We start from the raw sequence: 17115 nt of genomic DNA on the forward strand, positions 1-17115 counted from the left end.
CATCAAAGATTATGGAGGGTTTAAAGTTATGCTCATTAGCGATTCTGATGAGGACAACTTTGGATGCATGTTTGCTGCTTGAAATATTAGAACTAGAAGTTCTGTCATCATAAACATCACAGAAACAAGGGGCCTCATGTTACATATTCTTCACTTACTCTCAACAAAACGGGAAGTGATAACATTTTACGAAATTATAACTATAATGATTCACGGGGGAGTAAGAGAAAAGTGAGTATTAAACAGGCTTTTTAAACTCATAAATCTGTGGCCCTTCCAACAGAGACCATCCAAGTAACATAAAGGTTGAGAATATTGTCAGAGCTGCCGTGGGGTTAGAAACTATCACAGATACCAGCAAAATGAATGTCCTGAATTTGGGTTCAGGTAATGCCCGCAAAACAGATTGTCATCTGAATAACTACTGTGTCTTTTAAGATCCTTTAGTCGTATCTCTGTGAACCTCTGTCCCTTTCCTTGCCATTAAGTGGAAACTCTTGACATCTGCCTTGGCTGACGAGAGCCATCACGGAAATAACATACCATAGGAAAACCCAAAACCTCGGGGCGCCTGGGTGGCTCAGTCATTAAGTGTCTGCCTTTGGCTCAGGTCAAGGTCCTGGGGTCCTGGGATCCAGCCCCGCATCGGGCTCCCTGCTCGGTGGGAAGCCTTCTTCTCCCTCTCCCACTCTCCCTACTTGTGTTCCCTCTCTCGCTGTGCCTCTCTCTGTCAAATAAATAAATAAAATCTTAAAAAAAAAAAAAAGGAAAACCCAAAAGCTCAAAATAAATGAGAGGCGGCATTATTACTCTCACGATTCTATTTGCTTCCATTATTACTACTAAAACAATAGCTACGATGAAATAAGCTGGTATTAAATCTTTCCATTAGTCTGCATTAACAGGAGGTGGAAAAGCATCCTTGTAAGTATGTGACACTGTGAATAAGGCAATGATTTGGCCTGATTAGGTTAAGACCCCTCCCCCACCACCATCTCTCAGATCAGCAGTGGGGGAAATCAGTATAATTTGGTTTTTGAAAGGGGCATCTAAACAGGGCTGCTACACAGGGGTACTAACTGAGATGAAGTGATCAGCCCAAGAACAAGCCCTGTCAGAAATAAAATGTCCAAGTCCCAAGAATCTCTCCCCACAGGAGTCCAGGCTGGGCAGGAACCACTTACTGGAAACCCTGCAATCGTCTTCATGAGCACCTCCCTGCACATCCCAGGGAGCGAAGGTGTCAGCTTGGGTTCAGGGAAAAGAAAATCCCGTGTGTTTTCTTCATAGCAGGCCAACTCCTCCCACACTAGAAAGAAAGAAGAAAAGCCATAAGTAGATTTACATTCTCAAAATGATCTACATTCCTGAGTTTAACAAAATAAAAGCTTAGGCAGGTGACAGCTGAGATGGCATTCAGATAAAAATAGACATTTTGATCAAAGCACCTGTTATTCAAGAGGTGGAGTAGAAGAGATTTCTACTACTTCTTATCTCATGGATCATTTTTAAAAGCCTTCCCAACTCATAACAGAGAAGAAGAAAAAAAACTAAAGGATTGCTCCATGAAACAGAACAAAGAGAAAAATCCCTTTTCATCCCTCCATCTGTCCATCCTTCGATGCATCCACCCATCCTTTCCTTCAACCATGTTTTCTAAGGACACACCTTGGGCCAAGCCCTAGGGATAGAACAGGAACAAGGCAGACAATGCCCCGTTCACACAATGGTTACAGCATAGATTGGGGGGGGCGGGGGATGGGGGGTCAACATGTCCTCTGATGCAGGGATATCAGCATCCCCATGGCCCACAGAACAGCCAAAGCTGTGGTTCTTAGCAGGGCTGGTACCAGCCACAGGGCCATTCCCAAAAACTTTGGGGGACATTTCATGGGCAGGAGCCAGAGGTGCTAAGATGTCTCACAACGCTCAAGACACTCCTGCACAACATTCTAATGTCATAACAACATTCTTTCAGGTGAGAAGCTGTTTTATAATTGGCTGAGCCTGGAACCTCACTGTTACATACAAACACGGAGCATTTTCTTTGCATGATCTTAAAATACACTGAATTTTCAGGAATGCAGCTACCGTGTAAATTAAGCAACAAATGTGTTCAGATCTTTACTGAGACCCTACTGGCTATTTTGAAAATCATGCCACATCTAAATCCTTCCTTATGCTCAACGTTTGTGTATTGATATGCATATTTTGTTTTAAACCATTTTCCTTTTACTTCTCCTTTGTTACAGCTGAAATATTATATTGTTTGCAGCGATTTGTGTAAGCTGGTTATAGTAACCATGAATATCATTTCAGTATGGCAAAAGGGATGCTACAAAACACTCATTACCAAAAGAAGATCTTGGGTCTAAGGGGACTGAGCAGCTACCAGCGGAGCCCTCCTTGTCTACACAGCAGGTGCTACACCAGAGGTTCAGACCAAGAGTGGACCCTGTACAGAGCACCACCAAAAAAGAAACCATAGTCAATGAGGTAGCTTTACCGTTTGGTGACCGCCATTTGATTTTGAGAAGAACTCTGATAGGGTGTATTTCTGGCACATCAGCGTGATGGGTTAATGTCTTCCTACTTATCCCACTCAACACAAATGCTTGGGTTCTCATAAGGATCCAAGTGCAAAAAGAACCCATTCTCTCTTTTTCATCCCAGTATCATGTCTTTCCACTCCTCTCCTGTCATCTCAGACATGCACCAGCCACACGGACTGACGATCTCTCTTCCCCCACTCCGCTACATACGGCCTTCCTCGGCCCACGCTGTTCTTTCCAAAACGTCCTTTCTTCCTTCCCATTCCCGATGAAATCCCGTTCATCTCTCAAGTCTCACTTTAAACGTCTCCTCATGTCTCCGAGATAACAGGTCCAAAACAGAACTCTTGAATTTTTCCCACAAGTAAGCTCTCCCTTAGCCTCCCATCAGAAGAACCAATACCACATGCTTGAGCCAAAAATCTAGGATTTATCCTTGATTCCACTCTTTCGCTCCTCACATGAACTCTTTCATTCAGAGAGAATTCAGAGACTTCCTCCACTCAGAGACCTCACAAGTGCAACCTGAAAACGGGCGGTGATGTGACAATCTCCTCATCCACATTAGCTAAGTCCTGTTGACTCCATCTCCAAAATAAATCTAAAATCTGTGTCCTTTCTCCATCCTTACGGCCGCCAGGCTGGTCCCAGCCCCACCACCTGTCTCTCCACCCACTGCCACGGCCTCCGAGCTGGTCTCCCTGTTTCCACTGTCCCGCACTCAAACCTGTCCTCCACACGCTGCCATGTTATAAAAACATCACATTGTACCTTCCCGTCACATTAAAACCTTCCAACAGGCTCCCCATCCTGCGAGAATAACACCTAAGCACCTTACCCTGGCCTTCAAGACTCCGTGTAATCCGCCTCGCCTAACCCCCCCTCCATCATCTGTTACCCCTCTCCTCCCTGCTCATGCCACGTCCGCCCTGCTGCCCTTCCTGCTGTCCCTCAAACACACCAAGCTCGCCTCTACCTTAGATGCTTGCCCCGCGTTCTCCGTCATCTTCCTTCCCCGGATCTCTGCGTGGCTGGCTCCCTTGATGCGGGGCTCAATCCCAGGACCCTGGGATCATGACCTAAGCTGAAGGGAGACACTTAACCGACTGAGCCACCCAGGCGCCCCAGCCTTTTTCACTTTGTACCCAAAATATATCGCGAACCAAGACTGGCGTCACACATGTGTTTGTGACCTGCTCCCGTCAGTGCTGGGACTTGTATGTTTACTACTCCATCCCTGGCAGGGACGTCCCTAGAGGGTGTGAGTGCGGGGCAGTTACCAGCACGGGGCCCAGCCAAGACCGCCTCACCTGGAAGGGGGCCAATCTGCCAGTGTCTCTCATAGGCCCCTGGAGAGATCATTAAGGATGGACATTTTAAACATTTTTTAAAATTTGTTTATTTAGAGAGAGAGAGAGTGGGGTGGGGAGGGGCAGAGGGAGAGGGAAAGAAGCCGATTCAGTGGGGTGGGGCTCAATGCGGGGCTCGATCCCAGGACCTCAAGACCATGACCCAAGCTGAAACCAAGAGTCGGACACTCAACCGACTGAACCACCCAGGCACCCTTTTACAACCGCATTTCAGAGGAGGTCAGAAAAGAGAGGTGTCGTGCGGCCTCCTGGAGCTGCCTCCAAGCAGATGACATGAGAGAACTTAAGTCTCCGCTTACATCAGGTGCTCAGTTAGCATTCGTTACCCTCTTTGAAACACAGTTTCCACCACTGTGAGAGGAGGAGACGGACAAAAAGTCCTCTAAAATCTTTCCAACTCCTACCCTTCACTCATTTCTCAATCACTTCTTTTCCATCTTTTCAATCTCTTTTCATTCATATGCTCAGGAAATATGCACTGAGGACCTACCGTGTGCCAGGAGTTCTAGATCCTGGGTGTATAACAGGAAACACCATGGGTATAATTCCTGCCTTCCCGGAGCTTACAGTCCACAAATGAGGAACAATTACACAAATGAATATACAATGTACATTGATGATAAAGACGAAGGTGGGGAGGCAGTGGGAAGGCGGCGGGGGGGGGGGGGTTGTAAGATGGATCTTCTGCTTCATCGCAGCCTCCTTTTCATCAGTGCTCCTTTGACAGGCTCCCTCCGGAATGGGCATGACATCCCAACTCTGCTGGCCAGAGACTTCCTCCACTCAGAGACCTCACAAGTGCAACCTGAAAACGGGAGGTGATGTGACAATCTCCTTGCCCATCACTAGCAACGAAACACAGCTTTCTACTGAGGCATATGGTTCGGTGGTTAAGAACTGTTTCTAGGTTGAGACAAAGCTGGTTCAAACCCCTGCTCCACCATTTACCAGCTATGTGACCAGGAGCAAATGACATAATCTCCTAGTTTCAGCTTCCTCTTCAGGAAAACATAAAAGTCATAATAGTACCTGCCCCCTGGGGCTACTGTGAGGGCACGTGACATATATAAAGTGCCAAGCACACTGCCTAACAACACCTGCCATCATCGGGACCGCTCCATGATACCAGCCCAGCAGAGGTCCCAGCACCACTGGTCTCTGGACATCACGTGTTTTCAATCATACGCTCCCACTCCAATAAACCCCTACACCCCCGGTGTGATGTTCTCCACACTGAGCTTCTCCTTTCTCCTCCCATAGGTTTTTGGCCAGCTCTTCTCACTGCGTCCAACATGACAGCTGCTAAATCATGATGCGTGTTTTTAGCAAGAATTAAAATAAAAAGAGGCCAGAGAATCGGAGGCAGGATCATCTCCTATCTTTGGAATGACAGGGATAAAGAGACTGGAATCGGAGAAGAGAAATAAAAGGCTGATGTGTCTCAATTCTCTCTCTCTCTCTGCTTTGGTCATGTTCTGGAATCCAACCTGCCACCCAGTGTAAAAATGTCTGCACAGCAAGGGGACGCTACAGAGGAGCCTCAGTTGTAAATAATGAGCATATAGCATATACACAGGCTGAGCGATTCTCAGAGGCCAAGGGAAATGTCTGAAAGAAATCAGTGTTCTTACAGGCTCAGACTGGGACATCATCAATGCTGTCAGTGAAAAACTTTTCCCCTGAAAAAAGGAAAACAAATGAGCCTTCGAGAAAAATAGTCATTTTCGTAACAATGTTGTTTTGAAAAATCTACCGTTTACAGAGCATACCAGAACTGACAGCTTGCCTCCCGTGATGGAGTCTCATGTGGCGCCTTCTGTACAGAGAAGGAAACCGGCTCTGCGGGCAGGATGCACGTAAGGATGCCACGTGGCAAAGTGGGATTTCAAACCCCTGTTATCTGGGGCAGGAGTTCTTCCACTGTTGATGCCTCATGAACACCACTACGAAGCATCAAACGAAGTCTGACTGAGGGAACGGTGCCCACTGAGTTAGCATCCACAAGCCTTCTCCCAGACAAGAGGCTTTCAACAAAGAGATGGGTAGAAAGAAAGCTAAGCGCCCCCGCAGACAGGATCAGCTGCTGCCCCCCTGTGTCCATTCGCTTTTTCCCAGCTTTTGTAAACAGGAACCAGAGGAGTCTTCATGGCTTCTAAGCCTAATCCTTGGACCTCTCTAGCAGTAAAGCCAGAGGCAAATCGAAGGGACTCGTGCCATTAACACAATGGTCAAAAGACTATAGGTGTGTTGGAAAGTGATGTGAATAAACATTAAACAATAAAATAGTATCTGCAGCCAAATGAAAAGTGAAGGATTTCAGCCACGTGAAGGATGGGTCCCTGCGAACCTAAATGTAGCCCCTGTGACCCCATGGTGCTGCCTACATGAGACAAATCATTTTTGCTTAATTATCAAGTATCGAGAACCAGCAGAGCAGGAGGGCTCACCACCACCATCCTGCCTGGTGCCACGGGCGTGATACCAACAGCACAGCGTGGGGCATGTTCTGAGCACACCCTCAATACACGGATGGTGGACCAATTAGTGGACTAATCTGTAATGCATCTGAAGCCGAATGAAATTATTTTGAGCAATTCTAATCTAATGCTATTAAAAACTACAATCTGCAATACAAGGACTGAAGAGAAAAGGAAAATAAGTATCATACAGCCTCCATTTCATATCTGAGTAGCTTCTGAGTTATAACCTGTAGGCATGCACCCAGCCTCAAAGTTCTCCAGTCATCGTGGCCCTGAACTACTCTTGCAACCTTCTCACAGGTGGATTTCTGGTCACATGAAAAACATATGGTAATCTAAGATATATCAAATATTAAAAAGCAAGTTGCAGATTATGTATATTCAATCACTATGTATACTGAACATACATATATTAAATACTAGATATATAGAGTACATTCATGTATACATGTGTGTACATATAAATGTATTTTAGATTTCATTGAATACACCAAATGCATTACATATACATATATCTGAAAACACCTAAAAAGAAACAACAAATTATTAGTAGTAATTATTGTCAGAAGTTGTTGATGAATGTGGTTTTTAACTTTTTATTTTATATAACTTTGTGGTAAATTTTTACAGTACAAGTATTTAGGTATTGGGTTATTTTTTTTAAGATTTTATTTTTTTATATGTCAGAGAGAGAGCACAAGCAGGGGGAGGGGCAGAGGGAGATGGAGAAGCAAGCTCCCCACTGAGCAGGGAGCCCGATGCAGGGCTTGATCCCAGGACCCTGAGATCATGACCTGAGCCAAGGGCAGACACTTAACCGACTGAGCCATCCAGGCACCCCAGGTATTGGGTTACTTTTTAAAACTTCATGTAGAACTAAATAAGACCAAAATGGGCCTGCTTCTACTTCATTAACACCAAAATATAACTTGCCAATTTGCATTGATATATGTTTGAACATAAAATAAGGTCAAGTAAGAAAAAAAAAACTATGGAAAAAAATTCAATACCCTGATTTTAGCCTACCACTTTTAGGCTGAAAAATATTCAGTAAGAATTTCTGAAAAGCAGGTAGGAAGTATCTCTGATCTTCCCTCTGTTCTACCTAAGAAAGCCCTGATATATACAAGGGTTCCTATCCTAAGATCCACAGAAAATGGGGTTCTTCTCTGTCTTCAGGGTCTGCTTCTGTCAATGGGCCAAGAGGCAGAAGAAAGAGCTACAGACTTCCGGGTCCCCTCAACTCCTTGCGGCCCATGTCTTGCTCTAGCTAGGTACAGCCCCAGCTGGCAAAACTATGATCCTCATAAAAGCCTCCACAGCCACCTCTGCTTTAGCTCAGGAAGCTGCCAGACTCACTTTCCGTCTCCCATGTTCTTAAGAAAACAAAAGATTCAAACAATAAAATATCAAAAGAATACAACAAAACAGGAGACATACATATGCATTAAGCATAACTTATCTAAAAACTTTGGTAAAAATATCAGGAATATATACCAAAGGGCAATGTTAACATCCAGATATCACTCCTCAAGTAATCAAAGAACACTGAAAATCACGTTATACAGAAGAAAAGAAAGAAAACAAATTATGGGAAAATGGAAATTTTTAAGAAGTAAATTTTAAATTTTAGGTTGTCACAAATCATATATAAAAAGGGGCCAACACATATAGTAAAATATATTTTAAAGAAATTATATACAGGGCGCCTGGGTGGCTCAGTTGTTAAGCGTCTGCCTTCGGCTCAGGTTATGATCCCAGGGTCCTGGGATCGAGCCCCGCATCGGGCTCCCTGCTCTGCGGGAAGCCTGCTTCTCCCTCTCCCACACCCCCTGCTTGTGTTCCCTCTCTCGCTATGTCTCTCTGTCAAATAAATGAATAAAATCTTTAAAAAAAAAAAAAGAAAGAAATTATATACTTTGCAAACACAATAAATTCAAATGATAATATCCGGCATTAGCTGGGCTATGGGCAAGGGGCATGCCATACACTATTGAATACAGTAATAACGGAAACTTGCCGGTGATCAGTTTACTCCCAGGTGACAAGATATGGATGTTGTCCCCCTTTATCCACAGTGGATTATGTTCCAAGACCCCCAGGGGATGCCTGAAACTGCAGACAGTACTGAATCCTATATACACTACGCTTTTTTCCTACGCATACCTACCTACGGTAAAGTTTAACTTATAAATTAGGCTTAGTGAGATTAACAACAATAACTAATAATAAAATAATTATAACAATATACTGTAATAACAGTCACATGAATGTGGTCTCTTGCAAAATATCTTATTGCATGTACTTACCCTTATTGTGATGATGTGATTTGATAAAACGCCTACGTGATGAGAAGTGAGGTGAGTGACTCAGTTGTTAGGCTACTACTGACCTCCTGACAATGTCAGAAGGAGGATCATCTGCTTCTGAACCATGGTTGTTGCCATGGGTAACTGAAACCATAGGAAGCAGAACCACAGACACGGGGGGACTCCTGTAATTCTATTGTTTACAAATACACCAAGAGAAAAAAAATAATTTTTATAAATATGTGAAAGACAAAGCCTAAATGTTTAACAATATCAATTTAAGGATAATTATAATACTACGGAAAAACGCATAGCTACTGAGAATGACAAAGTACAGATAACAATGTACAGTGGAAAAGCAAAACCCCAAATGTCATGTCCCTACTCTTCATGGACTTATAAAAACACATAAGTAAATTGATGAAGTTCTTTACTGCCATTAAAAATAATGACGTACATCTATGCTTTTAGAAATGACAATGCAACAGTGATCTATCACGGGGGAAGCCACAAGAGGAGAAAATGTATGTGACACTATCATGTAAAAATTTTGTATCTAGGTGTCCTTCTGTCCGCAGAGATATATCAGGAAACATGTTCACCAAATTATAAAAGTTTTCTCATCATCTGGGGATGCTTTTTGCAACAAATAAAAACTGTAAAGCTATTTTCAGTTTTGGGAAGAAAAAGGGCAAAAACCTATAACAGCAAAGATCAAAAAAGAATTAGAAATGTTTGAGTCTTAAATATTCTCTCTCTCTCTCTCTCTCTCACACACACACACACACACACACACACACACACTAAAATCACGAGGTAGGGACACCTGGGTGGCTCAGTTGGTTAGGCATCCACTTTATGCTCAGGTCATGATCCCAGGTCCTAGGATGGAGCCCCCTGTCAGGCTCCCTGCTCAGCCTCTCCTGCCCTTCCTCCATGCTTGTGTTCTCTCAAATAAATAAATCCTTAAGAAAAAAAAGACACATGAAGCAAAGGTACCACAGAAAAGTTTCCTCCTATAGTCCCACAATTCCAGCAAGCACTTTTTCTGTAAAGGGCAAGACAGTAAATACTTTAAGGCTTTGCAGACCACATGGTCATTACTACTCAACTCCAGCATAAACAAAAGCAGCCACAGACAATATTTAAACGAATGAGCATGGTTGTGTTCCAATAAAACTTTATGAACAATGAAGTCTGAATTTTATATAATTTTCACACCATGAAATACTTAAAAAAAATTTTCCAACCATTCAAAAAAATATAAGAACTGAAGACAGTTTGGCAGTTCCTTAAAAAGTTCCACATGGAGGGGTGCCTGGGGTGGTCAGTCGGTGAAGCATCTGACTCCTGATTTTGGCTCAGGTCATGATCTCAGGGGTCGTGGGATCGAGCCCTGCGTCAGGCTCTGCACTCAGCATGGAGTCTGCTTGTCCCTCTCCCTGCCCCTGCTTGCATGTACGCGTGTGTGCGCTCCCTCTCTCTCAAATGAATAAAATCTTTAAAAAAAAAAAAGTTAAACACGGAGGTACCATATATATGACACAAAAATTCTACTCCTAGGTATACACCCAAGAGAACTGAAAACATGTACTCACACAACAACTTGTACATGAATGTTGATAGCACTGTTATTCATAATATGCAAAAAGTGGAAACAACCCAAATGTCCCTCAACCAGCAAATGGATAAACAAACTTTGGTACATCCACATAAAAGCACATTATGCAGCCCTAAAAAGGAATGAAGTAATGATACATGCCACAACATGGATGCACCTTGAAAACATGCAAAGTGAAAGGGGCCAGACACAAAAGGCCACATATTGTCTGAGTCCACTGACGTTAAATGTCTGGAGTAGGCGAGTCAACAGAGAAAGTAGATTAGTTGTGGCCAGGGCTATGGGAACAGGGAATGAAGAGGGACTCCTCATGACTACGCGTTTCTTTTTGGGATAATAAAAATGTCTGGAATAAGATAGTGGTGACGGTTGCACAACTTTGTAAAGATACTAAAGCAACTGAATGGTACACTTGACAACAGTGAAATTTGTAGTATATGAATTAAACATAGAGTATATGAATTTCAATTTTTAAAAACGTAGAAATTTAGCTCACGAGTCATACAAAACAAACTGCAGGCTGGGTTTGGCCTGGGGCCTATAGTTTGCCAACCCTGTTCTAGCATCTAACACAGAAGACAGTTTTGGGTATTACACACACACACACGCCCCATAAAGTAGAACAAAGTCAAAGGCAACAACTGGAAAGAAACGGAGCCACGATTTTATTATTTGATGATAATTAGATAAAGTTATGAAAAAATAGAAAGTCAAATGCCTGCTTACGCTTACTGCCACCAAACCCATAAAGTTACTTTTCCGGGAATGGACAGAATTCAACAGACCGGTGGGGGAAAAAAGGGAGTGTTCTAGAAAGCACAACTTGTAAATACCAATCCCATTCTGTCATCCCAAGACCCTTTCCAAATAAAATAAGCTACTTTAGAAATGCATTTACTGGCACATTACCTGGAGGTACTAGTTGTATTAATTCAAACCTGGTTAGGAAGCCTAAAAGGGAAAAAAATGAGATTTTAATACTTAAGAAAAATGCTGGAGTTGTTCATTAATTGCTAAGTTTAAGACTGCCATAACATCCCATTTACATTAATAATAATATTAATAATAATAATAATAATAATAGGTGCCGTACCAACAATGATTTAGGTATTTTGAGGCCCAGTAATTCAAAGGCATGGAATGAGAGTAATTGGTATTCTTTGCCCTGAAAAGTGTTGATGAAATGAATGCAATATTTTCTCTCTTAAAAGTGTATTCATAAGGGATGCCTGGGTGGCTCAGTGGGTTAAGCGTCTGCCTTTGGCTCAGGTCATGATCCCAGGGTCCTGAGATCAAGTTCCACATCAGGGTCCCTGCTCAGCAGGGAGCCTGCTTCTCCCTCTCCCTCTGCTGCTCCCCCTGCTTGTGCTCTCTCTCTCTAACAAATAAAATCTTAAAAAAAATTTTTTTAACATATTCGTAAGTCACTGACATAATAATTGACTTATCATTTTTAAAAAATTCACAATATAACTGTTGTCAATTAACCTACATAAGTTTATCTTGCTTAAAACAGTATGTTTTCTGGGGCGCCTGGGTGGCTAAGTTGTTAAGCATCTGCCTTTGGCTCAGGTCATGATCCCAGGGTCCTGGGGTGGAGCCCCACTTCGGGCTCCCTGCTCGGCAGGAAGCCTGCTTCTCCCTCTCCCACTCCCCCTGCTTGTGTTCCCTCTCTCACTGTGTCTCTCTCTGTCAAATAAATAAATAAAATCTTAAAAAAAAAAACACTATGCTCTCTGACTATATAAATGAGACATAAAATATCACATTTTTTATACTTCCTGAGTCCAAAATGTATTTATAAATAGTGAGCCCATGTACAAAATCTATAAGGACAAGAATAAAATTCAAATCTTAAAGTAATTTAAACATAAATGGTATAACAATTAAAAATCAATAAAGATAATTCCCACAAAATATGAGAAGTGAAAACATTTTAAAATAGACAATAATGGTGACAATTTTAGACACTTATAGTTATTAATACTGTATGATATATTTGAAAGCTGCTGAGAGTAGGTCTTAAATGTTCTCACAACAAAAAAGAAATGGTATTATGTGATGTGATGAGTTTCTTAGCTAATGCTGTGGTGGTTATCATTTCACAATATATAAGTGTATCGAAACCACATATCGTATACCTTAAATTTACACAATGTTATACATCAATTATGTCTCAAAGAAGCTGGAAATATGTGAAAAAAAAGTAAAATTGTCCCTTCGTAGACTTATGAAAAAGATATGAGTGTATGAGGACAGAATTTTAAATGCCAAGAAACTTAACAGCTAAGACAGCTTGTAATTTTAGGTTTTCCAAGTAGGAAAAAGGAACATATCTTTGCCAACCATCACTCCAATGGTTGTTTAGCACTTCATTTGTCTCAGGCTCCAAATTCCTTACATTCACTTAATTCTCACCACATCCCATGTTCATGGATTGGAAGACTTAATATTGTTCAGATGGAAATATTCCCTAAGTTGATCCACAGGTTCAGTGCAATGCCTTTCAACATCCTAGCGGGCTTCTTTGCAGAACTGACATGCTGATCCTAAAATTCATATGGAAAGGAAAGGAAATCCAAATAGCAAAAACTGCCTTGAAAAGAACTAAGGTAGGGGACTCACATTTCCTGACTTCAAAACTTAACTTACAAAGCTACAGTAATCAAAATTGTGTGGAATTGGCATAATGATAGATACATGGATCAACAGAATAGAGAGTCAAAAACAAGCAAACAAACAAACAAACCCTGGGGCGCCTGGGTGGCTCAGTCGTTAAGCGTCTGCCTTTGGCTCAGGTCATGATCCCAGGGTCCTGGGATCGAGCCCCGCTTCGGGCTCCCTGCTCAGAGGAGAGTCTGCTTCTTTCTCTCCCACTCCCCCTGCTTGTGTTCCCTCTCTTGCTGTCTCTCTCTCTCTCTGTGTCAAATAAATAAAAAAAAAATCTTTTAAAAAACCCTTCATTTTTACACTCAGTTGACTTTGAACAAACATGCCAATACTATTCAATGGGGGTAAAATACTCTTATCGACAAATGGTACCAGGATGACTGGATATCCAGATGCAAGTTGGACCCCTACTTCATGCTATTTATAAAAATCAACATAATACATATCATAGACATAAATGTAAAAGTTAAAACTATAAAACGCTTAGAAGAAAACATAGACATAAATCTTTGTGACTTGAATGAGGTAATGCTTTCTTAGTTATGACATCAAAAGTGCAAATAACAAAAGAAAAACAGATAAAATTGAATTCATCAAAATTTTAAATTTTTGTGTTTCAAAGAACACCATCAAGAAAATGAAAAGATAATCCAAAGAATGGAAGAAAACATTTATCTATCATACATCTGATATGGGACTTGTATCTACAATATACAAAGAACTCGATACATTACAAGTCCACTATATATTACAACTCAATAATAAAAAACCAAATAACCCAATTAAAATATAAGCAAAAGCTCTGAATACACATTTCTCCAAAAAAGATATAGAGTCAATAAACACATGAAAAAATGCTCAACATCATCAAACCACAATGAGATTTCACTTCATACCCACAAGGATGGCTAGCAATCAAAAGGACAGGTAATAAGAAGTGTTGGCCAGAAGTGGAACCCTCACATATTGCTGGTGCAATGTGAAATAATTCAGCTGCTTTGGTAAAGTTTCTCCAGAGATTAAAAAAGAATTACCATATGACCCCATACTTCTATTCCTAGGTATATACCCAAGAGAAATGAAAACATATGTCAACAAAAAAACTTGTACACAAATATTCATAGCAACATTATTCATCACAGCCCAAACGTGAAAACAACCCAACCACCCATCAACCAATGAATGACTAAATAAAATGTAGTATCTCCATACAATGGAACACTATTTGGCCACAAAAGCACATGAAGTATTAACACATGCTGTAGCAAAGATGAATCCTGAAAACATCATGCTCAGGGAAAGAAGCCAGTCACAAAGGAGCATGTATTGTATAATTCCATTTACATGAAATATGCAGAATAAGCAAATCTACAGAGACAGAAAGATTGGTTAGCAGTTAGCTAGGGCTGGGAGTGATAAGGAAGAATGGGTTTAAGGCTTCATTCTATGATAAAAATGTTTTATAATTAATATGGTGATGGTCACACAACTGTGTGAAGATACAAAAACCATTTAATTGTAAATAAATTAATAAACAAACAGAAGTGTACCATCCAGTAAGTCCCATCTCTATCTAGAAAAGAGTCTGTAAGAGAACGAAAAACATGACTCAAATTTGACATAGACTCTCCTGAATATAAATATGGATCGAACATGGAAATATTACAACATAGAATATCGTAGAATTTTATATCTGTACACACAATTACACACACAACAGTTGTTTTGTTTTGTTTTGTTTTGAGAGTACCTACTTTCTAAAATGTCTGCTACAGCGCCAGGATCTATGGCATTTTCAAACACCTGCAGGAAAAAAAAATGGTGAAAATAAATTTTCAAACATTTATTAATAGATGCTTGTAGAAAATGTAGATTATATTCTTCCAAATAATTAACACATGCCAATTCCAGCCATATAATATTTTGAAATTCAACAGGAGTATCTTTAACAGGTATGTGTCAAAAGTTCAATGAATGACTATAGAATGAGAACACAGTACCAAGCACAAGGAAAATCTGAGTTAGCTGAATCTACCACATGCTCCAAATGTCATCAACTTGACCTAGCCCTACAGTTTGCTGCTAAAAGCACATCTGGCGTCAAGCCTCAGAGTCTTGCTTGGGTACCTCGAAATACATTCTGCATACCACAGACACTCATTAAATGATGTTAACTGAATAAACGACCTTAGCAATTGGTTGTGCTAAAAAGGAACATAAGTAAAAATTCTATCTACGCGTAACACAAAAGAAAATGAGGCACTACTAAGCTATACTTCTACAGAACCCAAAATAACCAGAGCGAGGGAGAGCCTCATAAGCTTAAAGTATATCGTGAAGCACAAGACAAATGTGATATCTGTCTAGCCAATGCCAAATCTGCTTATTTTGTCTTTGAGCTGAAGGGTCTGGGAGAGGACTGAGATTAAAAGCATAACACGCCCTTCTCCCTGAACTCTGGAAGCCGCTAAGAAACGAAAGTTTTCATCAGAGTTTGATTTCAGGCATTTAAGTTCTGATATAAATGGGGTTTAAATTTAAGCATGGTTAACATCTGCTCTTGATCCAAAGCCAGTTCACCTTTAAGTACAAAAGTGGAGGCTGTCCCCTGTAATCTATTTTTGTCTTACTGACTTAGATTTTTCAAGCAAATGCAGGTGAGGGGTTTTTTTTTTCCCCTGAATTATTTCAGCTTGCTTCATTTGCTTGCTTATTTCACCTTCACTTCATCCATGGCTACGGATTTTCTCAACTGTGATCCTGGGGAGTGATTGCTCAAACACAATGTCTCATACATTCTTGATAAGCGATTTCTTATTTATCCAAATGTTTTAGAACATTCATTTCTGGGTTACACAGCAGGTCCAAGGAGGAGAAAATGTCTTCGATACTTGCTGCAAGTATTTGCAGCTAGAGAATGGAACAAATACAAGAAAACTGGAGCCAGGTGGGAGAAAGCTGGAATAGGAACCCAAGCAGCTCACACACGAGGGCAATATTTCAAAATTTTTAAATAAATGCATTTTATAAAAAGAAAAATGGTCCGTGATACATGTTTGACTAGCAATCTTCAAATGCACAGCTTTGCAACAGAGCAGTAGTGGCATCTGGAGTCTAACTCTGAGGTTGATCCCCCCTTTTCTACAAGTCAAGGACGTTGGACTAGATGACCTCCAAGGTCATTCACGGAATTATCATTCTGTGCTTCTGTGATTTTGTATCCTTGTGCTTCTCTTAAAAGGGAAGTCTTTTTAAAGTCTTCTATAGAAGGAAAACTGAAAAACTAATAAGGATATTCCCAGGGGAAAACACAGACTGGATTTTCACCACCCACTTCCTACCACTACCAGTATCTAAATAGCAGAAATGGGTTCCTCTGGATTCTGACTATATGTCCCAAGGTAATATCCATTTATTCCTCTCCTCTCTTATCCAAACAGTTTTGTAGACTCTATTTAAATTTCTGCTGTGATTTCCAAAAACATTACATACAGCCTAGCCTTTTAGAAAATCAATCCTCATCTCCTCTCCCAGTCTCAGTTGGAAACAGGTCATTTTCTGGGCAACACCATCCAGACCTTTAAAAATGAGGGGCTCGGGACACCTGGGTGGCTTAGTCGTTAAGTATCTGCCTTCGGCTCAGGTCATGGTCCCAGGGTCCTGGGATCGAGCCCCGCATCGGGCTCCCTGCTCAGCGGGAAGCCTGCTTCTCCCTCTCCCACTCCCCCTGCTTGTGTTCCCTCTCTCACTGTCTCTCTATCTGTCAGATAAATAAATAAAATCTTTAAAAATGATGGGCTCTACCTTATCTAGCTTTCCCATACTCATCCCCTCCTCCAAAGAGCAGCTCAGCGATATTGTTTGGGGAAAAATCATTAGACTGATCAAGGTTAAAAGTGATTCCGCCTCCAAATTCCAAAACGAAAACTTCAAAGAACTGTGCATGATTCATAATAATGAAACTAATATTCTAAATTAAAGTGGGAAGAAGTTTGTAATGTTCATTTAATATCACATTCATACTCACTGGAATAGAACCTAGCCTTTATCACTGTAGCTAAATAAACCAGGGACGACCTAAGAAAATTCAATAAATCTGAAGAGGCTTGTTTT

At 41.1% G+C, this 17115-nt stretch overlaps 1 protein-coding gene across 9 annotated transcripts in view; it reads right to left on the reverse strand.

Moving 5' to 3' along the window:
- Nucleotides 1-17115, reverse strand: part of SPATA6L (spermatogenesis associated 6 like) — a 47402-nt gene that overhangs the window by 24987 nt on the left and 5300 nt on the right. For all 9 annotated transcript variants that reach the window (XM_027616583.1, XM_027616581.1, XM_027616588.1 and 6 more), the window contains 3 exons: nucleotides 14757-14805; nucleotides 11242-11283; nucleotides 1185-1309 (listed from right to left, as the gene is read on the reverse strand). In XM_027616583.1, the coding sequence (XP_027472384.1) occupies nucleotides 1185-1309; nucleotides 11242-11283; nucleotides 14757-14805 (216 nt within the window). The remainder of the gene's footprint in view (nucleotides 1-1184; nucleotides 1310-11241; nucleotides 11284-14756; nucleotides 14806-17115) is intronic.

Source organism: Zalophus californianus, chromosome 13 (assembly GCF_009762305.2).
Source record: "Zalophus californianus isolate mZalCal1 chromosome 13, mZalCal1.pri.v2, whole genome shotgun sequence".
Lineage (NCBI taxonomy): Eukaryota > Metazoa > Chordata > Mammalia > Carnivora > Otariidae > Zalophus > Zalophus californianus.